The sequence below is a fragment of the Symphalangus syndactylus genome, chromosome 6 (genome assembly GCF_028878055.3).
Source record: "Symphalangus syndactylus isolate Jambi chromosome 6, NHGRI_mSymSyn1-v2.1_pri, whole genome shotgun sequence".
Classification (NCBI taxonomy): domain Eukaryota; kingdom Metazoa; phylum Chordata; class Mammalia; order Primates; family Hylobatidae; genus Symphalangus; species Symphalangus syndactylus.
Window position 1 is genome coordinate 28,233,557 of NC_072428.2, and position 27,895 is coordinate 28,261,451.

General features: G+C 33.7%; 1 protein-coding gene across 8 annotated transcripts in view; it reads left to right on the top strand.

Moving 5' to 3' along the window:
- Positions 1–27,895, top strand: part of KIF18A (kinesin family member 18A) — a 92,504-nt gene that overhangs the window by 29,542 nt on the left and 35,067 nt on the right. For all 8 annotated transcript variants that reach the window (XM_055282069.2, XM_055282070.2, XM_055282074.2 and 5 more), the window contains 4 exons: positions 1,484–1,646; positions 9,251–9,415; positions 16,139–16,260; positions 19,490–19,725. In XM_055282069.2, the coding sequence (XP_055138044.1) occupies positions 1,484–1,646; positions 9,251–9,415; positions 16,139–16,260; positions 19,490–19,725 (686 nt within the window). The remainder of the gene's footprint in view (positions 1–1,483; positions 1,647–9,250; positions 9,416–16,138; positions 16,261–19,489; positions 19,726–27,895) is intronic.

Here is a 27,895-nt window from a genome sequence, read left to right on the forward strand (position 1 = left end):
AGAAAATTGTAGAGTTTAATACTCATGTATTACCTAAAAATATTGGTGCAGATACTTTTAACTTGAATGTTTGCTTAGAACTCTTTCAGTTTTCAAATGATAGCTTTTTTTGGTGCTCTTAAGGAGCTCTCTAGAAACCTTTGATACTAATTCCCTTCCTTCCATCCTAATCAGTGAACACCACCAACTAAAATAAGTCTAGATCACAAAATTGACAAATATTAACTTTGTCCTTGAATAAAAAGTTATAGAAAAACTAAGAAATTATCTTTAAGTATAACCTAAAGACAACTTATCAATTCATTTACTGGCATTACCGTTGGTGTAATATAATACAATGAAATCACAGTGTCTGTACATATTTCCTATGAAATATTTATCAGTTTGACAAAACTGCAGTAAAGTCAGTGTTTTGTGGCTTATATTCATTCCCAATAGAGTTTCATTAAGAACTACTGACGTAAATTGGCAGTGTTTTTACCGCTGATCCTTATGAGTATATCTAAAATTCTGGCCAGTTTAGAACATTTATTTTTAAATGCATGTACTTGATTTTACATTATTTTAAAGTCTTCACTGTTATGAATGTTTATACTGTTACCGTAGCTCAGAGCTGATCTATGACTTAAAACCATGAATATATTTTAAAAAATTAAAATATTGCTGTGACCAGTGTTCCACTGACCCAGAAGGATACAGGATTGCAGGTTCCATCCAGAGTTTTCATAAAATTTAATCAGCTTGAAGTCTATGGTCATTTGGAAATCTGAATCAAACTCCTCACCTTTGATATTCTAGACCTATATTGCCCTTAGGAAGAAGCACACTGCAGCAGCTTTTCTAGGTTTACCACATTATAAACTTGGATGTTTTGAGTCCTGGAAATGTCACTTGATTCTTAGCCAGGCTGTAGGGGGTACCTAACCGTATGGTCTGTTTTCACTATAACAAATTCTGAAGCTAAAAACTGGCTCTGTCACTTTCCCTAGGGGGGTATGGAGGCACCATATGATTATGCCTCCTACTGCTTATTCCTTCACAGTGAGCCAACACCAAAACAACACATAATGCTGTGTTGCTAATAGGGCCTTGTGAATTTGGATAGTGCATGCCCAGGTTATCATCCTTTTCCGACAAACAAAAATTATTTTATTTTTGCTAAGCAGTTGGATTACATATAAATGTAAGCATAGACAAAATGCAGTATGTTAGCAATACCAAACACCTTATGATGCCCATATCTTTCAGCAACATGATCTTCCTTGGGTGAGAAAGAAACCTAATGTAGTAGAAGTAAAGTTAGTAACTTTTTCTAAACATGTTTTATAATAGGAAATAGTCATTTTTACCTATTTGCTGTTTATCATTGAATGTAGTTCTGTGAATTACATATATTCCTTTGTTTATGCATTTCTCTTAAGTAAACTTTGTATGATTTGTTACAAAATGAGTGAGATTCTGTAATGTGTTTTAATTTTGGTAGGTTTCAAGAAATCCTGAACTGCTTGTTCCAGAATCGAGAAGAAATTAGACAAGAATATCTGAAGTTGGAAATGTTACTTAAAGAAAATGAACTTAAATCATTCTACCAACAACAGTGCCATAAACAAATAGAAATGATGTGTTCTGAAGACAAAGTAGAAAAGGTAATTAACAATTTTATAATTAAATTTTAGAAAGTATAAAAGCATGGGGGCTTCTTTTTTTTTTTTTTTTTTTTTTTTTTTTTCATAAGGAGACTCTTCTTCTGTTGCCCAGGCTGGAGTGCAGTGGCGTGACCTCAGCTCACTGCAACCTCTGCCTCCCAGATTCAAGCAATTCTCCTGCCTCAGCCTCCCAACTAGCTGATATTACAGGCATGCGCCGCTATGCCCAGCTAATTTTGGTGTTTTTAGTAGAGATGGTGTTTCACCATGTTGGCCATGCTAGTCTTGAACTCCTGACTTCAGGTGATCCGCCCGCCTCAGCCTCCCAAAGTGCTGGCATTACAGGGGTGAGCCACTGTGCCCGGCCTGGTGGCGGTGCTTCTAACTCTAGAAATTTGATAGTCAAGGCTACTTACTCACCCATTCTTTACAAACATCTGGAAATGTTGGAGGAAATGTAGCAAACATTTTTTTAAATACATAGTTAAGTGTACAAGAAAGAAATTTTAATTCCTGGATGTCAGTAACAAAAAGGAAATAAACAAAAACAACAGAATCTCAGTTACAACTGTTGTTTTTCTGGGCATTTTATGGAACTTTTAACACGAAGTTTACCCACTCAGGGACAGCCAGTTACTAAAGTTAGAGCAATAGAAGCAGTCTATCCTGGATGCGGGCAGTAGCTTATAACTTAGACCAACAGGAGATTTTTGTTGTCAGAGAAGAATTTTATCATTGAAATTGTTAGATGTGCCAGTGCAGGGGCCTAATGAAAAGCAGACCAAACATTTAATCAGTTTTACTATTTCTTTTAATACAATAATATACTGCCCTCTCCCTTCCACACACAAACCGCTCCCACTCTTCTAATTTTGATGTATGTCACTACTTAGATAAGAGACCCAAAGGAGATGGTGTGTTAGAAATGAGAGCTCCTATCTAAAGCCTGAAATTTCAGAGGTCTATATCCTTTATACTATGGGTACACCAGGAAAAAAAAAAAATTCTTGCCAACCGTCACTGTTGGCAAGGATGGTTGCTTTTCTTACCCCAAGTAACCATGCCTGGGATAAGAAAAAAAAGTCATTTGAACACTACCATTATAGGCGTGCTTTTCACAATGATTGAGGTTTAAATCATTACAACCCATGTATTTTGTATAGAAAACCCCTAAAGTTGGTCAATTAAAATGCACATTATCAAACCAATGATACCACTAGAAAACCTGGCAGAAGCAATGCAAAAATCAGCCTCTTAAGAGAAACAGATTCTCAACTCTAGCCACTAATGAACTCAACTTTCAAAATTACAAAACACGTGGAGAAATAATTCACTCTAGACAAGATTCAGTACTCTTAGCAAATATGACAGAACTCCCAAATCTTTAGATACTAGAGCAATCTAATAGAAAATATAAGAATGAACAAAGATAAAGGAATCAAAGATAAAGACACCACAAAAAAAGAACATTCAAATATGAGGTAAAAAACACGTGAAACTTCCAGAAATTAAAGATTTATTCATTAAAATTAAAAACTCACCTTATTGATACAGTATCAGAAAATGTTAAAGCACTTTACATATATTGACTCTTTTAATTCTCAGAAAACCCCATGAAATATTTAGTAATATTATCCTAATAATCAAGGAGGAAACCAAAATACAAATCATTTTGTCCAAGATGACACAGCTCATAGGTGCTGAGTTCTGATTTGATCTGTAGCATGCCAGTTCTAGAGCCTGTGCTCTTATGTTTATGCTTTTTTACATGAACTGGGAGACAGATTTGAGAAAATTACACCAAATGCAGAATAAAGATAACATATGTGGACAAGATGTTGTTGTATAAAGGATAGACTTCATGTAACAAGAAGAAAAGTCATACATTCATCTAATAGGCGTTTCAGAAGGAGATATTTAGTGAAAAAGAGCAATATGCAAAAATTTATGGTTGAGAATTATCTAGGACTAATAAGATGTAAATTCAAGAAGCATGAGTTCTAAGCAGTATAAGATAAATATATACCTAAACGTGTGAAACTACAGAGCACCAAAGATCAGAAAAATAAATATTTTGGAAATACAATTCTCCCCAGTTTCGATATTCATTGGTGATGAGTTTATTTGTATTTTTATGTATTTTATGTAATTTAATTACATAGACATACGATATTCAAATACTACTTATTAAAAAGCTTTATCTTATAAATAACAACCCATTCCTCTCAAACTACCATCCCAAACATGTTTTCTTCTTTTCCTACTTTCACAGAAGTAATAATTGTATAGAAAAATTTTGCATTTCTTAATGTCCTGAAGCTGTCAAATTTTAAAGAGTGCTTTTCAAAGCTAACATTTTAGTTTTTTGTTAGCCTGTGAAATGGGAAAGATATGCTGTACTGGAAATTAATCATAAAGCATTCAGTAATGTATCATTGATACCAGTTTGTCAGTAGCTATTAAACTATATTATCAAAATTAGTAATATGTTTATTGAGTGTGTGCTTTTTATGCCTTAATGAAATTTTCTTTTCAATTTTGTGTTTTGAGATGCATTTCAGATGTTCCTCGCATTCTTTTAAGGCAGAAAGGAAACTGAATTTATTTCTTCGAATTTATATCTTGCTGCTATATTTGTAGTTTCACTTTCATGAACTTCAAATTGTTGCCAATATTCTTTAATAAATGTAATGACTTCCAAATAACAATATCTCATTGGATTAATTTATCAATTTGTTGTTGTGAACTTCTTTCATATGGTTGCTGAACAGAATTCTGAAATAGTACCATATTATATAAGAATTATATATTTCAAATTTTTAAGATGTTTTTCTTCTTCTCTTTGTTTTTTATGTTTATTTTATTTTATTTTTGGAGATAAGGTCTCACTCCATGGCTCACACAAACCTCCCAAGTAGCTCAGACTCCCAAGTAGCTGAGACTACAGGTGTCCACCACCATGTCTGGTTTATTTCAATTATTAGCACTTCTTATATTACATAGTAATCTTCAGTAGGTAATAATTCTTCTCAGTTTTGTGTAGATTATATGTGTCAATTATTTGAATGTGCAGTTATCTAAGATTTACTTTTTGACAAAAGGCAAGAAATGCAGCCATAGGAAGCTGATACTGACTTAACATCTCGACTTTAACGAAACTCTTATTGAACACTTATTTATATGTAAAACCTTTGTGCTTGACACAATGGAGGTAAAGAAAGAGAAGTGTTTGTCCTTCAATTATTTACATACTAGTTGGAGCAATAAAAATAATAAAAATGGTAAGGCACTATATGTTTGTCATATAAATAGTAATAATAAAAACCACTGATATTGAATGCTATTTGCCAGACATTTTTCAAAGTTTTTGCATGGATTAATTTAGTATTTATAACAAGCCTATGAAATAGATCTAATATTATCACCATTTGTGAGGAACATAGGCACTGAGAACTCAAGTAGGTTGTCTGGAGTTACTTACCTAATTAATGTGGCTGAACCAATATTAAACCCCAGCTGTCTGGCTTCAGAGCCTGCACTCTTAATCACTCTGCTATACTCTAAGTACTATAAATGCTATAGCTATTCAGAAAAGAAAACAGTGACTTCCTATTTTTATTAAGAAAGACTTCCTGATGGAAAGATGAGATTGTACTGGGCCTTGCATTTCTATACATATTGTCCAACAAATGTGACCTGCTCTGCCGAGTTTGACCAGAGCAGGTCACATTTGTTGGACAATATGTGTAGAAATGCATAACTATACTCAAAACTTCGTGCCAATTCCCACTCCCTTACCCACAGCAAATTTCACTGATCTGTGGCCATACCTTCTCTCAGAATTTGAAAGTAGCCAGAACCACAATGAATGGACTGGAGTTGGCACATGATGTTAAACATATTTGCCATATTAGGAATTATTAACAATAGATTGGGAAGATAGGATATTGATATAGATTGTGGAATTGTTGGTTGCTAGGAGTGTAAAATATATTTTTGTAGCCAAAATGCAGTCTTTGAAGCAAGGGAGTAGCATTATCAGAACTTCGAGTTCCATTGTTTAGACATTTGAATATTATTATTTAGTATAATTAATGAGCTTGGACTGTGTAATCCCAAAGTAATTTAGATAATTGTTATTTTACTATCTTAATTCCTCCATTGAATTTTGAATGTGGTTATCTAGAAAGATTAAGACGTAGAGTAATAGAATGAGTTTGACTGTTTTTATGGGTTTTTTTTTTTTTTTCTGTTTTCATCCTTATTTTTCTGCATAGTAGCTTAGACTTTTTTCAACCCAATGGCCTTTTCTGATCTCTTACTTTTGGTCATTTCAATCCTCAGATTCCCAATTATTATAGCTATTCTTAATGAGAGAGACTAGGTAAGCAGTGGAGATAAAAACTCTTGAGTTATTGGGTGTAGTTAACCCACTGAAAAACATAGGAAGACATCTAGAGGTTGATTTGTTTTGTTTTTACACAGAAGTGTCAAACTGTAGTATGAGTAAACTGCTTTTCTAAGGCAAGGAATTTTATATGTTTTGGATTCTCTCCAAAAGAGGTTTGTTATCAGAAGTGCTGAAAGAATCTCATAACATTGATTCAGCTATAAATAGTTCTGGAGTATGGACTTTGAAATTACTATTACAGGGAAGCTCCTGGGTAATTTTATGGCTGCATAAAAATAATCTGTAAGATTATTTTTAATGTAAAAATATGAATTTACCATATTAGCAATTATTTTACACAAAGCAGTAGTAACAACTAAAATTTTAGAATTATGTTTGTTCTCTCACAAGACTTTTGTGGTATGCAGGAGATATTGTTGATGAAATATGTAAAGCTTTTTTAAAACTTAATGGGAAACATTTCACTCTAATGTCAGTGTTTAACATGCATATTTTAGAATGTATTCCCAAACACTTACTTGCCATTTTAGAGCAATGGGTGGTAGTAGTATTCTGGTGGAAAATGTCCTCTGAGAACCATCATAGAGGATACATTTGATGGACATTAGAAGTAAAAAGTCATAAATGGACTTTTTGAGGTTTTCATTTAGGATTTGCTGATATTAAATATTGCTGCCATCAGACCCACATGCCCTGGTTTCTAAGAGTCCCTACGATTGTAAATGCTAAAGCAAAATAAAGATGATTTAATTAGCTGCCTGTCTTCAGTTAGGTACAATATTTTCATCTTCATTTTTCAGACAAAGTAACTGAAGACCCACTAAAATCTGTTTGCCTAAATTTTTACACCTGCTGAATAGCAGGAAAAAGTCAATAGGTCACACCTCCTACCTTCTGTTATAACAGTGGCTCTAAACTTCAAGTTTCAGTACCCCTTTCCACTTTTAAAAATTATTTAGGACTTCAAAGAGTTTTTGTTTATATGTATTCCCTCTACCAATATTTCTATATTAGAAATTAAAACTCAGATTTATAAAAATATATTTATGTATTCATTTTAAAATAAATATATTAAATAATAAATAATTTAATTATAAATAATAAATAACAATTATATTAATAAATATAATAAATAGCAATAAATTATAAATAATTAAATATTAAATAATAAAATAATAAAAATTATGTGTGGTTACATAAATAATTTTATTTTCTCAAAAATAGTGAAAATAGAAGAGTGGCATTGTTTTACATGTTTGCAAATTTCTTTAATGCCTGGCTTTTCATATCAGCTGTATTCTCATAACTGCTGAATTGTTATTCTGTTGCGATGTTACACATCATTTAGCCTCTAGAAAACTACTGTACAACTAACTGTATGAGCAAACAAGAATTTAAAAAGACTAATAACATTTTACTGATATTATAAAAATGGTTTTGATGGTTTTAACCTTGTGAACTCTCTGAAAGGATCTCAGGAATCCTTAGGGGTCCCTGTACCATGCTTGGGTAACCTTTGCATGATAGCATTCTTTTTTTAGTTTTTGCTGACAGAGTCTCACTTTGTTGCCCAGGCTAGAGTGCAGTGGCACAATCATGCATTCATGGCTTGCTGCACTGCAGCCTCAACCTCCTGGACTCAAGTGATGCTCCCACATCAGCCACTCCACCCCACCAAGTAGCTGGAACTACAGGCACATGCCACGAAACCAGCCTAAATTTATTTTTTAATTTTTGTGTGGAGATATGGTCTCTCTTTATTGTCTAGGGTGGTCTTGCCCTTCTGGCCTCAAGCAGTCCTCCTGCCTCAGCCTCCCAAAGTGCTAGAATTGCTGGCATGAGCCACCATCCTAGCCTGCATTGTAGCATTCTGTCACAATTCTCTTCCTAGTGCTGTGGTCAGTTTGATGGGTTACGTTTTGTTTTGTTTTCTCTTGACTATCCAGGTTTTTGTTTCTTTGAGACATTTGTTTTGTTTTTGTTACTGTCTTACTGTGACAGAGAGAGACTAGGATATTATAATTAACCAGAGAAGCCATAAAAAAGAGTCAGGAACCTTAGTGAGAATGACAGTGGCTATCAACTATTTTTGCCTTATCTATGACTCTAGCCTGAAACGGAATCTGCTTCTCTCTGACTCTTGTATTTCCCGTGAAGGGAAGGTGAGTAAAATTTTAAGAATATCTAAGATTTGGTTATGACTTCATGATAGCCACCTTTGCCTGACCTTAAATCATTTATAAGCTCATATCTTCTATCGAGATGAAGATAACCATATTTTTCCATTATATGCCCAAGTCTCAATAGTACACATCTTTTGTCAAAGTTAAGAGATATTTATCTCCCAAAGAGGGGGAGTTCTTCGACCAAATTCAAATCTAGTTTCTGCTCTTCTTTTTTTCATTTCCTGCTCCCAGAACCAGCTGCAAATGCTTATTCTAACCTTTGGGGATCCATTGTTTCAGGTCTACCTATCCTATCTGATAATTATTGACTTTAGTGTCTATGGGCAAATACCCCAGAGATGTTAAGATGTTCTGGCCCATTGTTTTCATGATAATGTGCAAGACCCTTAGGGTAAGAAATCAAAGACTAATTTTAATTTCAATTTGTGCCTAGGTAAAACACCAAAAACATTTTGAATATTCATTATGGCTCCTGAACCAAGCTACAGGCAAGATCAGATACTGATAAGCACTCTGATATAAGCTCTTTTTTCTGTGATTTATATCAGCCAATTTGAGGCCTTATAGGCAAACACAGAGCAATAGAACACGTTATTTCTTCACATCAAAGACAAGAGCAATATATGCATCTGCTTTGATTTTGAGTAAGGAGATCGTGGAATGTATCTGACCTTGTATGAACTTTTCAAATGAAACATACTGAAGGGACTGTACTTTAACGCCAAAAAAAAAAAAAAAAAGTTTTAGTCTTTGATTTGGTCATTGTATTTCTTAAAGCCATAAACTCTCAACCTGTAATTTTGTAAAAATGACTCACAGCTCAATTTCCTATTTTCCTGCAAGCAGTAGTATTCTGAGATTTCAAGGGGGAAATAGCTTTAATACAAAAATATAGCCTAACTTAATTTACTCCAATAGTACACATAAGAAAATATACTAGTTTGCTAATATCACGTACATCAAATATCGTAAAAATTAGATTCACTGTTAAATGAATTGTGTTTCAGGCCACTGGAAAACGAGATCATAGACTTGCAATGTTGAAAACTCGTCGCTGCTACCTGGAGAAAAGGAGGGAGGAGGAATTGAAGCAATTTGATGAGAATACTAATTGGCTCCATCGTGTCGAAAAAGAAATGGGACACTTAAGTCAAAACGGTCATATTCCAAAGGTACAAATATCTCTATGTTCAGATTTAATTTGTAGGAACTGAGCTCCTAAAATGTATTCTTTTTCTTATTGAGTAAATGATTTTCATAAGACAACTATTATTGCCTCATAACTGAGATTTAATTTACTTTTAAATGTTATTTCTAAGTGATTGCATCCTTCTGTAAGGTAGCTTTTGGGTTAAAATAAATAATTCTATTTCAAACTGCACTTGAGGATTCATTATGTAGGTAACTTGTTTGAAATCTTGATATTTTATGCAAAAATAGTTTAAATGAGGTCAACATTAAATGTGTTATGGTTAAAGAAAGTTGATTTGAAAGGGTGTGTGTGTGTGTGTGTGTGTGTATCTGAAGATATTCCACCTTAGAATGGCAAAAGGTTTTATTTTTAAAATGTAGTGATGGGTAATGACAGTATCATATTAGAATTATGTTCTGCTACAAGGTTGCAGTAGTCTAACTTTAGTGCCTTAACTAGTGTGGGCTGTCTTTTGTTCCCTTCACAATAAGTCTTGGAAGTATGCAGTTCATTTCTAATACAGTACCTTTAAAATGTCATTATCCTGCTTGTCATTTCATGATTGTAATATTACTGTTTCATATCTGGTCTCAAGTTTACACACCCAAGCCAGAAAAAGAGGAGAGAAAGGAGGAGGGATGTCTATATCAGGAGAGCAAAGATGTTTCCAAAAATTCCTAACAGACTAATGTATTGGCTAGAAATATGTCACATGGCTATCTGTAGATAGAAGACACTCTGAAAAGATGACCTCCCGGTTTTTTTTGCATAATTTACTCTGAACAGTATTGCAGCTCCCTTCTTTTTTTTTTTTTAACTTTAAGTTCTGGGATACATGTGCAGAATGTGCAGGTTTGTCACATAGGTATAGATGTGCCGTGGTGGTTTGCTGCACCTGTCAACTCGTCATCTATGTTTTAAGCCCGGCATGCATTAGGTATTTGTCCTAATGCTCTCCCTCCCCTTGCCCCCTACCCCCGACAGCCTTCAGCATGTGATGTTCCCCTCCCTGTGTCCATGTGTTCTCATTGTTCAACTCCCACTTATGAGTGAGAACGTGCAGTGTTTAGTTTTCTGTTCCTGTGTTAGTTTGCTGAGAATGAGAATGAGAAGCTTCCAGCTTCATCCATGTCCCTGCAAAGGACATGAACTCATTCTTTTTTATGGCTGCATAGTATTGCATGGTGTATATGTGCATTATACCTTTTCTTTATCCAGTCTATCATTGATGGGCATTTGGGTTGGTTTCAAGTCTTTACTATTGTAAATAGCACTGCAATAAACATATGTGTGCATGTGTCTTTATAGTAGAATAATTTATAATCCTTTGAGTATATACCCAGTAATGGGATTGGAGATCTCTTAATAAGAAAGAAGAAGAAAGTAAATATGGGCTGAGCAACTAGGAGCAACTGCTATGAAATAACTAATTTTCACCCAAATACTTAATAGTTTAAAAGAACAACTTCTTTTCAGTCATTTTCTAAAAGGAAAAATATGTACAGTCTCTACTTTGGTGATGCTCTTCTGAAATTCTGTAACTCTGTATCAGCTAATTGATATGGAAACTTCTAAAATCTTTGAATTCCTAGAAAGGCACCAGACGGAAAATACAGGTGAAAGAAAATATAAAATATTTACCAACAAATGCCAGAGATCTTTAAATGTTCAAAAGTACTAATTTTTTAAAATTCAAAGATATTAGTCAATGCATTATGACTGGGGAATGGATTCTCTGATGGGCTAGCAATGGCTGTAAATGATTATTCTTTTAACATGAAAGCTCAGACATGACTGGAGAGAAAAGACTAGCAGTAGTAGTTAATGATGACAGTTCAAAGTAGTGAAAGGAGCAAGCAGCAGATATCCTGATTCCTAAGAAGGAAACCAAAGACAGTAGTGTGGATATTTATTGAGCCAACAATTTAATCTACACCTCAAAATATCTTGATAAAAGCATACCAGTTAGTTAAGTAGATTAGGACATTAAATATAGTATACAGCACATTCTAGTAATATTTTGCAATAATATAACAGTCTGTAAGGCACTTTAAAATATTCCCCACAAAAATAATGTAAACATTGGAAAAAAGATAGACTTTGGAGTTGGAGTGTTTGGTAATTCTGGCATATAGTAGTTGTTTTGAATACCAACTCTGATAATAATTATATGACTTTGGACAGTGCATTTAACATTAATATCTTAATTTGTCATCTATAAATGTATTTAAGATATTACGAGCTCAAGTGGAGTGCTACATTCAAAGCCTGGCAACACTTAACAAATAATAATGGATGATAAATAATAGTTTAATACTATTCTAAGCAACAATAGCATAGACATCAATATCCAAGCAAGTTGTACAAAGAAAAGTGTACATAGTTAACAACAGAGTTAACTGCATCATATAATATAATATAATGATAATATAATATAATATAATATAATATAATATAATATAATATAATTTCTCTTCCAGAACAATGATTCTGACCTTTTTGGGGATCATAGATGCCTTTGAGAATCTGTTCAAAGCTGTGTAGATTTTCTCCCAGATGGGAGATTGGGGAGGTCAAATTCATACAATTTTGCATATTTCCTAAGTCACTGCATTTCCTAAAGCCCTTCCATTGACACACGATTATCTACTTCAGAAGGAAACCATAGCACAATTTTTAAACGTTGTGTCCATCTTAAGATGATATAATGACTCAAAAGGAGTAAGCAAAAAAAAGACAAGATTCATTAATAAACTATAATATAAGTTGGCTAGGATCAGAGGATATAACTTCTGAAATTCCATATAAAGCCATAGAGGCTCATCATAGAATGCAACAGGCTCTATCACAGTGCCTGTAGGAATACTGAAATATGGTTATGTTGTTGATAAAATCGTTTCAAAGAAAACAGCTGGATAACCCTATCCAAATGAGTGTTTCTCATTTAATACACAAGAGTTGATTCTCTTGGATTGGTAGCAGGTGTGGAATGTTGACAGTATTTTTCAGTTTATTTCATTTATTATTTAATTGTTTATTTGGAGACTGCATATCTAAAGCAGTCATATTCTCAAGATTATCATTTTCTAAACTACATAAAACTCTAAGTCTTTTGGTTAGTATTAAACTTTGACCTCATTTAAAAATAACTACTGAAGTTTCCTTAATTTGTTTGTTTACTTATAGCTCTGATATTCTCATAGATTATTTACCCCTTATAGTTGGCAAAAATTTTCTCATGAGGAGTCTTGAAACAATTTTTTGTGTGTAGTAAAATATAACATAAAATTTACCATCTTAACCATGTGTACATATACAGTTCAGTGGCATTAAGTATATTCATTAAAAATTTTAAATATGTGTGTGTATATAAGTTTTAAATGATATTGCTAGAGTATTTTCACCTCTCAAGATCCTAACTTAATTTACATTATGCTTGTATTATATGTTTGTCCATGTAATCAACATTCCAACTACAGAAGTACTAAGAATTTATGAAGTATTAAGCAGGCAAAAAAGTCGATTGTAGAAATTTACTAGTTTGCCTTTTCTATCCCACATTACCGTAAGCTTCCAATTTTAAAAATGGTATGATATTGTTTCTGATATCATTATTATCGCTATTTTGTGTTTGCTTTTTTGTCTACTTAGTAGTGTTTATGAAGTTAATATTGTCTGGATTTTTAATAAATTAAAACTTTTTCAATATGGTCAAATCTAATTTTTCTAGCAATCTGTCTTCCAGATTTCTCTTATGAAGAACTTTTGTACACCTGAATGTGAACCTGGAATTGATTTTTATATCTTTGATTTTTATGCATTTTATCACAAATAACTTGAACAAATAAAATTAAAACCATTTTCATTGCCATCACCCAAATCTAACCCTCAATTCTTTTTTGTGCAGATATTTATAGCTGAAAAAATAGCTGAGAAAATTATCTAGTTATAAGCCATTATTTTTTACATAAGCAAATTGAGACATAACTTTACGATAAAGGGACTTATCCAGGGTCACACAACTCTGGACACATAAGCAAATTGAGACGTAACTTTACGATAAAGGGACTTATCCAAGGTCACACAACTCTGGACAAATACCCAGAACTTCTGACTTTCAAATTGGTGCTGTTTTCTCTATACTCTCCTGCATTATTTACTCTTCAATATTCTGAATCTGTCCACTTCTCTTTATGTCCCTCTGCTGCTCTCCTAATTCAGACTCCTATGCCCCATTATTGGACTGCTACGTTTGGTCTTTCTGCTTTCATTCATGTTCTACTGCAATTCATTCTCTCCACTGCCACCAAAGCGAGTTTTTAAAAGGCAAAACTGATCATGTTGTTCTTCAGTGCCTTCTCCCTAGAATAAATTCTCCATTGTGATTTACCAAGCCTAGCATGGTCTGGCACCTGAATACTTCTCAAGGCTTGTATATCACCTTTCATTATACTCTATACTTTAGCCATTACTGGCCTACTTATAGTTCTCAAAATAAGCCAAGTTCTTCCAATCAGATTTAGTCATTAATATGTCAAGAAAGACTCAAATTGTAAACTTGATTTTCCAAAGTTAACAGGCTAGCCAAAGACCCATTACTGACTAATATAATTATACAATCAAGTCTTGTCTCTTTAAAAGAATGACTCAAGAAGATAAAGGAATAAGATTATCAGAGGATGTATATAAAGGAGGGATTTTTTTTTCTTTATACTTTAAGTTTTAGGATACATGAGCACAATGTGCAGGTTTGTTACATAGGTATACATGTGCCATGTTGGTGTGCTGCACCCATCAACTCATCATTTACATTAGGTATTTCTCCTAATGCTGTAAGGAGAGATTTTTTTAAAGGAAAAAAGATGCAATATGTGGCAAACATGTTCACACTATTATGATCATCCAATTTTCTAACTATTAATAGAAAGAACTGAAGAGATCATCTGATCCAGCTCTTAAATTTTAGTCAAGTAAACTGATCTCCATAAAGGGCATATATTTGGCTTAAGGTGACATTTGTTTCAAGGCTAAGCCCATCTCTAAAATCACATGACTCTAGCCATATCATCCTGCCTCCATAAAGATAAACTTTTTTCTAAAACATTTGCTATATTTCTTGAAGTATAATGAATTATATAAATAACTCCTAACTTTAATATATCCAGACAAATAGGATGAGTGACATTGTTCTCTGTCATAGTCTCAATAACTGGCATTGGAAGTACTTTTTAAAAGGAGAAAAATAACTTTGACATTTTAGAAAATTAGTGGTCAACTGCAGATTGGAAAGGAGTTTTATTAAATTCGATTTATTAAAATTATTTTATTATTAAAATTGATTTAATCTTAATATTCTTTAAAAGAATCTGAAGAATACTTTGCATTGTTTCCACTCACTAAAGCTAGGATGGATTATGGGAATTGTCCCTAGGAGGAAGTTTCCAGTTTCCAGGCATAGCTCCCCTGCATATGGGGTTCCTGTTTTAGCCATTCAAAATGTCCAAAGAATTTAAATTTTTTTCATTGTATTGTCTGAAATTTTTCCAATAAAATTTCCTAGAATGCTACTAGATTACCACCATTTATACTTTGGTATAATCCCTTCGCTGATATTTTCTGTAGATAAGGTTTAGTAGGTTTAAGGAAAGGCAAGTAACTTTAGGTGGTAGATTACAGGACACCTGGCCCTAGACAGATGAGGCTTAGGAAAATGGAGCCTACAAAAAAACATTTTTACACTTTTGCCTAGGATGAAGCTCATATCAAGAGTGGGTCTCAAGTCTTGTCTCTTTAAAAGAAGAAAGATTCAAGAAGATAAAGGAGATTGTGAGAGGATGTATATAAAGGATATTTTTCTTTTAAAGGAGAACAGATGGGATATTTGGCAAACATGTTCACACTATTATGATCATTTAATTTTCTAACTGGAAAGGACTGAAGAGATCATCTGATCCAGCTCTTAAATTTTAGTCCGGTAAACTGATCTCCATAAAGGCTGTATATTCAACTTAAGGTAGCATTTGTTTCAAGACCTTATAAGCCCATCTCTAAAATCACATGACTCATAGGCCAGTGCTCTAACCATATCATCCAACCAAAGGTGATATCAACCATATGATCTTTTGTTTCATGCAAAAACAGAAATTTTTATTGCGCACAACTCAAGACTTTGTACACTGGGGCTTTAACACTGAACTAACCTGACTCGGTGCCTGTCCTGGTGGTAAACTGTATGTTCTGGTATGAACAGAGAAATTATAAATAAATGAATACATCAATTAAATTGTTACTCATCAATACAGTCAATGCTATGACAATATTGAGGGGTGGAGAGTGTCCATCCAGATACAACGCTCAAGGAAAGCCTTTCTGAGGAAGTGACATTTAAGCAAAAACAGGTCATATTTATGTATTTTTACAACATTGTGAACAAGTTGGATAGACCAAGAAGCTGTCATCATAGTAAAATTTCTTCTGAATTCCTAACATTCAGTTCCTGAGGAAACATGAAGACTTATCTTGCTTGTAAATTATAGACCACCTTTTCCAGAACTCTTATTTTTCAAATTGTTTCTAAACGTATTATTTAATATCTAAAAAGAATTAAAACTATTGGCAACATTATAAAATAAGTGTTACTAAACAGATTTAATTTTAATATTCTTAGAGTGATCTGAAGTACATTTTGTATTGTTTGCCCTAGGAACTCAATAAAGATCTTCATTGTCACCATTTGCACCTCCAGAACAAAGATTTGAAAGCACAAATTAGACATATGATGGATCTAGCTTGTCTTCAGGAACAGCAACACAGGCAGACTGAGGCGTGAGTACATACACTTACCTATTTTCCAATTTTAACACTATACCTGAAGCACAGAAGTTCAATTTTCCACTGCCAGAAAGTTGAGTTTTATGTGTTACAGGATACATTATTTTTAAGTGTTTGTCTGAACCAGAAAACATTAAGAGAGTTATTTCCTTCCAACAAACTTTTTACATTGCTTTATAAATTTGAAAGTGTTTTTCTTTAAAAGTATGTAACTTTTACTTAATATATGCTATGTAATACAAAATTTCGTAAATACCTACACAATGAAAAGATATCTGCCTTCTACCTCTATCTTGTAGCCATCCATTTCTCCTCTTAGAAGCAATTGCTGTTAACATCACTTGAATTTTTAAGTAGGCAATTGTTAATTATTCATAATTCCAGAATTTTTTGCTGTCATTACAGTGAAGTTGCTAAGTATCAGGTGTCCTGACTTTTATGTGATGCTATACCAGACCTTTTATGTTCTCTCTTCTAGCTGAGTAGTAGCATTAGTCATTTAGTTTTTAAAACATAATAAAAAAAAAGTATGGCTTAATCTTTTTTGTCACATTGGATATGTCAGTCAACTCCTTAGGCATCACTTTGATGTTCCATGCAAATGGGAAATTTACTTCTCTTAAGTGCTTTCTGCTACTCTAAGAATCTATTCATGTTCTACTAGTATGCTCAAATAACTGATAATTATCTTGATTTAGAGGAAATCATATTAGTATAGCTTTTTTTAAAAAAGAAAAATGAAAAACTTCAGGGAGTTATTCTTATCTGGATAGAAGTTCAGACTAATCTCTTTATACTTTCTGTGTCTATTCCTAGAGCAGATATTGAATATTCATTTACTAACACTCAAACCACTTACAAGAGCTGAAGTCATCAAGAAACAATAATTTCTTTTAACCATATTACATTTGCTATATCAGACCCTAGATGAATACACTATCTTAAGATAAACATTTACCTTAAAATGGGGGAAAAAAGACTAACGCAACAATTTAGAAAACTGGTGAACCAGAGGATCACAGAGGCAATGTAGCATAGAAGAAAGAGGATGAGTTTTGGAATCAATCTTGAATTCTAGCTTATATGAGCAATATAACCTTACGCTGATTATTTAGCTTTGCTAAGCCATAGTTTTCTTATATAAAAATAGATTATAATACATTTCATATAAAGGTTATGAATAGATTATAATACATTTCATATAAAGTTTTTGAAAAGATTAAACATAAAAATAAATAACATGATATAATTCCTGTGTTATAGGTCCCTAGGACTACTTTCAGGTTCAGTGATTCATTAGGAGGACTCACAAGACTCATCATATAGTTGTATTCTTAGCTGTGCTGTATTTCAGCAAGAGGCTACAAAGCAAATTCGGCAAAGGGAAAAGGTACGGGGGGCAAAGTCAGCAGGAACCCTGACACAAAGTTTCAAGAGTCTTCCTCCAGTGGAATGACACAGAATGTGCACAGTTCCTCCAGCAAAAAGTTATGGCAGCACATGTGAAATGTTGTCTGCTTTGGAAGCTCTTTTGAGTTCCATGCCCCAGGTTTTTATTGGGAGCTGGTTGCATAGGCACTTTCTGCCAGGATGTGTCAAAATTCCAGACTTTTCAAAAGGAGAGAAGGTGTTTTAGCATAAACCACATTGTTTGTGCAAACAGTTTAAACACAGTGAGCCACTATTGTCATATGAGTTCTGGAAATGCTGGGAACCCTCCTAAAATCCATATTTTAAAATACCAGCCAGGTGTCAACCTTATAACCAAGCCTTTCTTAGCAGTGTCAGACCTACTATGATAACTTTCCTGCACAGTACCTGATTAGTGTAGACGCTAAATAAGTAATTGTTTAATTGACTTTGATTAATAACTTTTTCTTGTACTTGTTACCTACTTGACTTAAACGCAGCACCCTCCAGCAAGCCCCACCAAAAGGAAAAAGGTCACAATTTTTTGTGCTGCTATTGAAATATTTAAGACTCACAGGTTAAAAGGTGGTATTTCTTTGTGTATGAAAATTAATGCCTGATTAGTCTTTTCCCACTACCCTATCCATACGTCTAATGGTTCTCTTCTCCTCTATGTTATGAGTCAACTGGAACATCATCTGTTGATGGACTCAGGATTCCAGGACTGAATCATTTCAAGATCATTCATGTTGTTAGACATCTTCCTTTATAGAAAATTTGGGAACCACTGATTGAGTGTATAAATTTATAACTGTTTAGCTGTGACATTTCTTCAGTGAACAGTTACACAGAGGTCTGATACACAAAAAATTACATTCGGTGCTGCTGTAATTGTTGCTAATAAGGGAGATTTTGAGTTAAAGCCGTGAATCTAGTGCCCTAACTGGATTATTTATACTCCCTATCCTTATCCACAACTTTTCTCCTTAAAATCCCTTTAAGTGCCATTCCAAAAGCCATTTCTTTAGGTCATTTAACTTAAAGGAGAGGTAGGTTTTGTTATTTTGTTATGTGTTTGTGTATGTGTGTGTTTTAATGTTGTATACCTAAAATATGTCTCATCATTTCACGTAGTATATTAATTTTTCATTTCAATTTTATGCTAATTAGTAGCAGTAACAACATCTGTGGTTTGGAAATCACATTATGTTTTGCAAAAAGCTTTTATGTACATTTAATTCATTTAGCTAGGGACAGTGGCTCATCCCTGTAATCCCAGCACTTTGGGAGGTGGAGGCAAGAAGATCTCTTGAGGCTAGGTGTTTGAGACCAACCTGGACAACATAGCAAGACCCCATCTCTACCAAAAAATAAAAAAATTAGTCAGTGTAGTGGCACACATCTGTGGTCCCAGCTACTCGGGAGCCTAAGGCGGGAGGATCAAGTGCGCCCAGGAATTCTAGGCTGCAATGAGATGATCATGCCACTACACTCCAGCCTGGGCCACAGAGTGAGACCCTGTCTCTAAAAAATAAATAAACAAATATTCTTAACTCATTTAGTCCTCCAAGCAATCTCCTATTATAAGTAGGGGCTATTTATCTGTCCCTCACATTACAGAGGAAAAACTTCAGTTTTTGCCTTGTCCAAGGTCATATGGAAGCAAGTGAAGACAATCTGAGACTAGAACTCAGTTCCTACATGGGAAATTATTTTAATGATATGCCAATACTTTGGGTGTTACATAAAAGAACTAAAATAATGTATTTAAAATATCATTTATCTCTCCTTTCTTCTCGTCTTCTGTATATAGAGTATTGAATGCTTTACTTCCAGTCCTAAGAAAACAATATTGCACATTAAAAGAAGCTGGCCTGTCAAATGCTGCTTTTGAGTCTGAATTCAAAGAGATCGAACATTTGGTAGAGAGGAAAAAAGTGGTAGTTTGGGCTGACCAAACTGCTGAACAACCAAAGCAAAACGATCTACCAGGGATTTCTGTTCTTATGACCTTTCCACAACTTGGACCAGTTCAGCCTATTCCTTGTTGTAAGTATAACTTTCGTTTTAAGTAAATAGTAACATTATTTCTAAAGAGAACTTTGTATATCAATCTATAGAATAGTTAATTTTTAATAGTTTGGCTATTTTGTGAAAATTAATGGGAAAATTAGCTTTATAGTCATTTCAATTAACCAGTATCTTCCAAAGATCTAGAACAAGTATGCATTGATGTTCTATATAACTCTAGCAGTAAAAATCATTTTACCCTCTTTTCTTTTCCTTTTTTTTTTTTTTTTTTTTTTGTGAAGGGTCTCACCCTGTTGTCCAGGCTGGAGTGCAGTGGCGCAATCAAAGCTTGCTGCAGCCTCCACCTCCTGGGCTCTAGCAATCCTCGCACTTCAGCCCCACAAGTAGCTAGGAATTACAGGCATGCACCACCACTCCTGGCTTTTTTTTTTTTTTTTTCCTGTAGAAACAAAGTATCACTATGTTACCCAGGCTGACCTCAAACTCCTGGGCTCAAGCAGTTCTCTCCCTTGGCCTCCCAAATTGCTGACATTATAGGCATGAGCCGCTATGCCTAACCCTTTTTACCTATTTTTGATGGAACAATTTTGCTTCCCATCCTTCTTTAAAATGTAACCTCTATTAAGGGCAGGAAATTATAATTAATCATATCATATTTTATAATAATAATCTGTTCTTAAGATCAACTAACACTGTAGAGTTTACTATTTTTCTATTGACAAATCACTTGATATTTCTTTCATAAAAGTTATGTGTGAGACATTTTAATTGCAAAGCTAACATATAATCTTAGTTAAGAAAAAAATTCAGACAATGTAGAAGAACATAAGTAGACTGCCACCTTCAACTCTTCTCAGAACCGCAATTTTATGCCCTATCTCAGAGATTAAATGCTATTAAATATTTATCTTTGCAGTATGTGTGTAATACAAATGTATTTGTATTACATAAAGCTTTTTGTTAGGTTTCACGTGAATGCTAGTACATTACACATAGTGGCCTGCAACTTTTTTGTTTAGTTTATATGTTTATTGGTTTTATTTGTTTATTATGAACATTTTTAGGGTGCATACATGAAGAATCTACCTCATTTTTTTATTGTTTTTGAGAATCCAGAGAATAGATGTACCATAATTTAATTAATCTTTTTTCTATTAGTGAACAGTACATCAGAAAACACATCTGTGTATTCACATTTGTGCGTGCATAGCAGAATCCTAGAAGCTGATTTGCCGGGTTAAAGGACATATCATTTTTTTTAATGCATCATGTTAAACTGCTTTTCATAATTTTTTTCTGTACTTAGTACGCATGAGAGTACCTGTTTCATCTTTACCTAAACCAAAGATAGTAACAACAGCAATAATAATAATGCATAGTCTTTTTTGTTTTGTTTTGTTTTTGTTTTTGTTTTTGTTTTTTGAGACCGAGTCTCGCTCTATCACCCAGGCTGGAATGCAGTGGCGCGATCTCTGCTCACTGCAAGCTCTGTCTCCTGGGTTCACGCCATTCTCCTGCCTCAGCCTCCAAAGAAGCTGGGACTACAGGTTCTCGCCATCATGCCTGGCTAATTTTTTGCCTTTTTAGTAGAGACAGCGTTTCACCATGTTAGCCAAGATGGTCTCAATCTCCTGACCTCGTGATCCATCCACCTCGTCCTCTCAAAGTGCTGGGATTACAGGCGTGAGCCGCCACGCCTGGCTGCATAGTCTTTTAAAATGTGTAACTCTCAGATTATTGATGAGGCCAATTCATCCCCTGTGAGGTATCCTTTGCTCATTCGCACTAGTGGAAATTTTTGTTTTTTTGTTATGGGTTTGAGGGGCTTTTTGTTTGCTTGGTCTTTTGCTTGGCGCTTCGTATCTAATAACTCTTTGTTCATTTGGTGCTGCTTTACATATATATATATATATATATATATATATATATATATAAAGATTTTATATATATATAAAGATTATATATATATATAAAGATTATATATATATATATATGTTGAGCAATAATTGATCAATTTATTGGACTTTTATATAGTCAAATCTGCCTATATTTTCCATTATGGGGAATTTTCTTGGGATCTGGTGTTTGTTAGCCCGTCACTCCCAACTAGAGTCCATTTTTCTTATGTGAGCTAAATGTGTCCTGGGACATTTGGCTCAAATGTGTCCCAGCACACATTTAGCTCACCTAAGACAAATAGACAAATAGTTGGGAGTGAAGGGCTAATATGTAAGACCTTATTCACAGAGAATAATAGTCTAGAGATTATTAAAGCATATGGGAGGATTGTATAGGATGTGTGCAAATGCTGTGTTATTTTGTATATAAAGGATGTGAGCATCCATGAATTTTCATATGGTCATGCAACCTATCCCTCACAGATACTGAGAGACAACTATAATTTGAAGTCTGTGTCTGAGAATTCCAAAGTCTGTAACCACTGGGTCTGTTTAGACTGATTTTCTTGCATGTGGTCTTAATTCCTCATATGCATGCAAATTTTTTGTGTGCCAGTCAGGTATTTGCAAAATTATTTGCAGAATATTTTGATGCATCTGATCATGATATTAAATATCTCAGAGAATATTTACAGTTCCTTCTTTCAGATTCCAGGTAGCATTAGCAATTCAGAATCACCTCAGTCCTATTTCAGAGACTGAGATAATTTGATACTAAACTGTAGTTTCCTGAGGGCCTGCCTATTTCTGATTTGCCCTCTACAGTATAGCTAGCTGTTCAGAGTCCCAACTCAAAGCAAGGAAGATTTACAAAGATCCTAAATTCCAGTTCCAGCACCCTATTCCCACAAAGCTCTTAACACTGTTGCTATGCTTTTCTGCCAGCTCATCCAGCATAAGCAAACAACCTCAAGGGGAAATTAGCTGAAATTGCAGAAATTACTTTCCTGAGCCTCCAGCTTCCTCCTGATACTCACCTGTAATTTTTCACCATCTTATTAATAATCCAGTGCCTTCAAACAGATGTTTTTTATGTTTTGTTCAGACTTTTAGTTGCCTTCAGAAGAAAAGTTGGTCTGAGTTATCTCCATCTTTATTATTAGCAGAAGTTCCCTATATTATACCTTTACATTAAGAAAATAGGGACATTGGATAGATTATCTTAAAACATATATATTGTATATACACATATATATTCTTTTTCTTTTAATAAAGCATTGGACCTGACCTAGTTGTGATCTCTGGAAAGCAAAACTTAAGTTTTTTTCAGATTCTCTCATACCTTTTGGGCATGATTCTTTTTTTATAATGTACTCAAGATGTTAGAAAGGAAATAGGATTTTAACACCAAGATTGAGAAATACTGACCACCTGCTATATGATGCTTATTATTCCTTATTTAAAAATCCATATTTCACATACAGTATAATTGCATAGACTATACTTGTCAACAATAAAACAAAAGAATTTACGTGACTCTTAATTCCTTCTCATAATATTTTTGAAGGAAAGACTTGAAGCCATGTTACATTTTATAATTACGTATTTTCTCTTGAAAACATATTAGAAGGTGGGTTTTGTTTTTATAATGTTTTGCTCTTGGTTTGTTACTTTACTATTTCATTCAAATGATTCTGGAGATCAACTATTTATTTATTATGTATTTTCCATTTCATGAATTATGTATGTTGTATACATAATGAATAGTGTCAAGGAGGAATAATAGGAACGGTGTTTATAAGTGAGTTCAAGTGCCTTAAGGACCTTTAAAAGTATTTACTAGATTAACTATATTCTTTTGACTTAAATACACACACATGCAGTGCTTTTAAGAATCTGGGCCAGGGACAGTGGCTTACGCCTGCAATCCCAGTATTTTGGGAGACTGAGGCAGGCCGATCACTTGAGTCAGGAGTTCAAGACCAGCCTGAGCAACATGGTGAAACCCTGTCTCTACAAAAAATACAAAACTTGGCAATGCATAGTGGCCCATGCCTGTAATCCTAGCTACTTGGGAGGCTGAACTGGGAGGATCACTTGAGCTTGGGAAGTTGAGGCTACAGTGAGCCGAGATTGCACCATTGCACTTCAGCCTAGGCAACAAAGCAAGACTCTGTCTCTCAAAAAAAAAAAAAAAAAAATCTGATGAGATTAACTATAATGAATATAGCCTATACTCTATTGTTGGGCATTTGGGTTGTTTAATAAATTTTCACTATTATTGCAAATAATTTTTTAGTAAGCAAATATGTATATTTATCTTTGCACTCATATCTGATTATCCCTACAATAAATTCTTAGAAGTAAAATTTCTGGCTCAAGATAAATGCACATTATGCAAAATTTGCAATATATATTGCCAAGTAACTACCCTCCTTCAAGTGATTTTAACCCCCATCAAGCAGTATAAATGAATGAGCCTTTTTTTTTTTTTTTAGCCTCACCAGCTTTTGGTGTTAAAATATTTTTAATTTCTACTTTTAGTAAATCAATTACAAACATGTATATAAGCACAAAGAATACTATAAGTACCATGTGCCCAACACCTAACTTTAAAACTTATCAGCTCATGTCTAGTCTTGAAAACCCATCTGCTTTCCTCCATCCCAGCTCTTATGCTAGATTATTTTAAAGTAGATCTCGGAGAACACTTGGACACAGGAAGGGGAACATCACACACTGGGACCTGTTGTGGGGTGGGGGAAGGGGGGAGGGATAGCATTAGGAGGTATACCTAATGTTAAATGACGAGTTAATGGGTGCAGCACACCAACATGGCACATGTATACATATGTAACTAACCTGCACGTTGTGCACATGTATCCTAAAACTTAAAGTATAATTAAAAAATAAATAAAATAAAAGATTAGGATTCATTTAGTTGTAGCTTGCCGGCCAAAGCTGATTCACTACCTATTTTTTATGTCCCATGTGCCAAGATTTTTTTTTTCACATTTGTATATGACTGGAAAAAATTAGAAAGAAAAATATTTTGTGACACCTGATAATTATAGAACATTCAGATTTCAGTGTTAATAAATAAAATTTTATTTCAAAAAACAAAACAACAAAAAAAGTGGATCTCAGACAGCACATCATTTCTTCCATTTACATCAAGTGTGTATAAAAGAAAAATGTCATCAAATATCTAATGTGTCCAAATTTCCCTCATTGTCTCATAAATTATTTGTTTCTATGATTTGTTTGAATTAAGATCCAAACAAGGTTCATGCCTATGCAGTCTTTTTTAGTCTTGGACACTCTCTCCCACTTTTGTCTTTGCTAATTTTTAGGTTGGTGCAGAAGTAACTGTGGTTTTCATAATTGAAAGTAATGGCAATGCTTGTTGATACTTTCCCAATAGTCATAAATACTATCTTTTTTCCATATTCATTACTAATATAGTTGAGTGTGTTTTTTTAATTGAAGAGTCTTTTTTCTGTGAATTGCCCAGCCATCCTTTGAACATTTTTCTGATATAGTCATCTTTTGTAACAATCATTACTTTTTTACAAGATCTTAAGTGAAGGGTTTTTTTTCATTCATTCAACAGTGTTTAACTTACAGCAGTATTTCAGGCACTTGTCTGATGATAGGGATCAAAGTATGAAACAAACTTCACCACCTTCAAGGAGCTCACTTCTAGTAGAGAAAGATAATAATATAGTAAATAAATTAAACAGAATACTAGGAGGTACTACATGCTATAAGAAAGAAATAAAGGGAGTTCAGGACTGTGGCCAGGGAGGAGAGAGATTGCTATTTTCAATAGCATGGTCAGGGAGGATCTCACTGATAAAACTTGAAGGACTTCACAGGACTAGCTATATGAATATCTGGGAGAAGAAACTTTTAGGTAGAGGGACATAATCACAGTGCAAAATCTCTAACATAGGTATTTGCCTGACATATTCAAAGGCTGGTGAGGATATATAACTGGTACAAAGAAAAAGAGAATGAAAGTAGTGAGGAGATCAGAGAGATACAGGGAAGGAAGGCAGATCACATAGGGCCTTGCAGGTTACTATCAGGACTTAATTAGTCTTTTATTCTGAATAAAACAAGGAGCCATGACATGGTCTGAGCAGAAATGTAACATATCTGAATTGTGCTCTTAAAAGACCTCTCTGACTGCTGTGGTGAGAATAGATTATACTATGGCAAGGGCTGAAACATGAGGAGGCTACTACAATAACCCAAGCAAAAGATGGAGGTTATTCAGACCAGGATAATAGCAATGGAGCTGGTGAGAAGTGGTCAGATTCTAAAATGTTTTGAAGGTAGAGCCAGCAAGATTTCCAAGAAAATTAGATTTGGAATAGGAGAGAAAAAATGCCTAAGATTGAATCTAAAATTTTGGAACTTAGCATCTAAAAGAATTAAGTCACCTTCAGAGAGATAAGGAAGACTTCAGCAAGTATACAGGGTGGAGGTTGTAGAAAATTAGGAGTTCAATTCTAGGCATGTTAAATTTGTCTAAGATACATCCAAGTGGAGACATCATGTAGGCAGTTAAGAATCTGAAGTTCAGGAGAGAAGTCTAAGCTAAAATATAAATTTGAGAGTTGTTAACATTTAGATGATATTTAAAGCCACAGAACAGGATGAAATCACTCAGGGATGTTAACTTTTTCCTGTAATATACATAGTATAACTATACCCTTCAAGATTTACCACTTATTCTTGCTTTTGTTTGAGGTTTCCTCTTTAATGCTGAAAGTTAAAAGATTTATGTAGTAAAATAGCTTTTTTCTGTCTCTCAGTGCCTTCAGGATCTTTCCTCAAAAGGCCTTTCCATTCATAAGTTTTTAAATTTTCCTTTCCACTTTCTCCTAATTTATGTTGGTGTTAAATGATAGGCAAGAATCTAAATTTATTTTTTCCAAGGAGACTAGCATTCTTATATAGATATATTGGCAATGCATCCTTACAGCAACTGTGTTTTTTGTACAGTAAGTAGTCATATATAATTCTGTTTACTTAATTTCTACTGTATTGTTTCGCCTGTTTGTCTGTCTTAGGGCCAGTAATTATTTTAATACGTGATACTTTATAGTATTTTTTTGTATAGTATGCTAGCCCTCTTCATTATTCTTTGTCTGAAAAATATCCTTTGCTTTGTCTAGGAAATGAATATCAGAATAATTTCCAGTTTCAAGGAAATGAAATTTTTTTAATTCATAAATTGACTTCACATATTTCCAATATCAAATCTTCTTACTCTAGAATAGTTTGTCTCCCTGTATTCATATCTTTTTGTATGTTCCTCAGCAAAGTTTCAGAGTTTTCTTCATAAGTGTTTTATAAATTTGACTGAATAGATCCCTAGATACAATATTTTGTGTTTTTGTGACATAGACTACTTTTTACTTTTCTTAAATTAATAAGCCTAAGTTCTTATGCAGGAAGAAACTAATTTTGTAAATTTTATGAATTTTAATTATTTTCTAATAACTAGACTTGATTTTTGAATAGATATTTATTTGACTTGAAATCTTTACCTCCAAACTACAAGTGTATTGACTAAGAGTAAAATATGTACCTATTTTGGGGTCTGGAAAACAGATAGCACACTCACTGAGTGTAGTGCAAGACGGGGGTGCTGACAGCAAGATTTATTTATGGAACTGATAAAATTTCTGACATTAAATGAAAAGTCAAGATTTCCTCATTATCCATCTGGAAACTCACATTTGGTAATATTTCTGTCTGTAACCTTTCCTTTTTTAAAATTTTGCACCCAATGTCAGTGATTTTATCTTAAAGTACAATAAAAGATACTAGGAGAACCAGTCTCATATAGTACCAATATTCTGATTGAATATAGAGTTCACACATAAGCTTAAGTTTCCCGTAAAATTACTTGAATACAAGGAAATTTCATTTGAAAGATAGGAAATCTCTATACTAATTTCTCATATAACAAATATAAAGCAGCAAAATGTTAATAAACCAAATCTTCCATATTTTTTCCATTTGGCAACAAAATTTAATCATGAAACAATGGAAATCATGCTTGTAGCCCTAAATACATTTTGTTTGACTTATCGTCCCTGTGTACATAAGACAGTATTTAGTTATTCATCTATAGCTGCAAATATTACTGTGAATTAAAAGGTTCTTTGTATTGTCCCTTCTTTTCCGTTTGGTAAGTATAAATACTGAGAAAATGAGACTGAGAGAGAAACATGATACCTGCTATTTCCCACAGAGAAATATCAAAAGGTTAT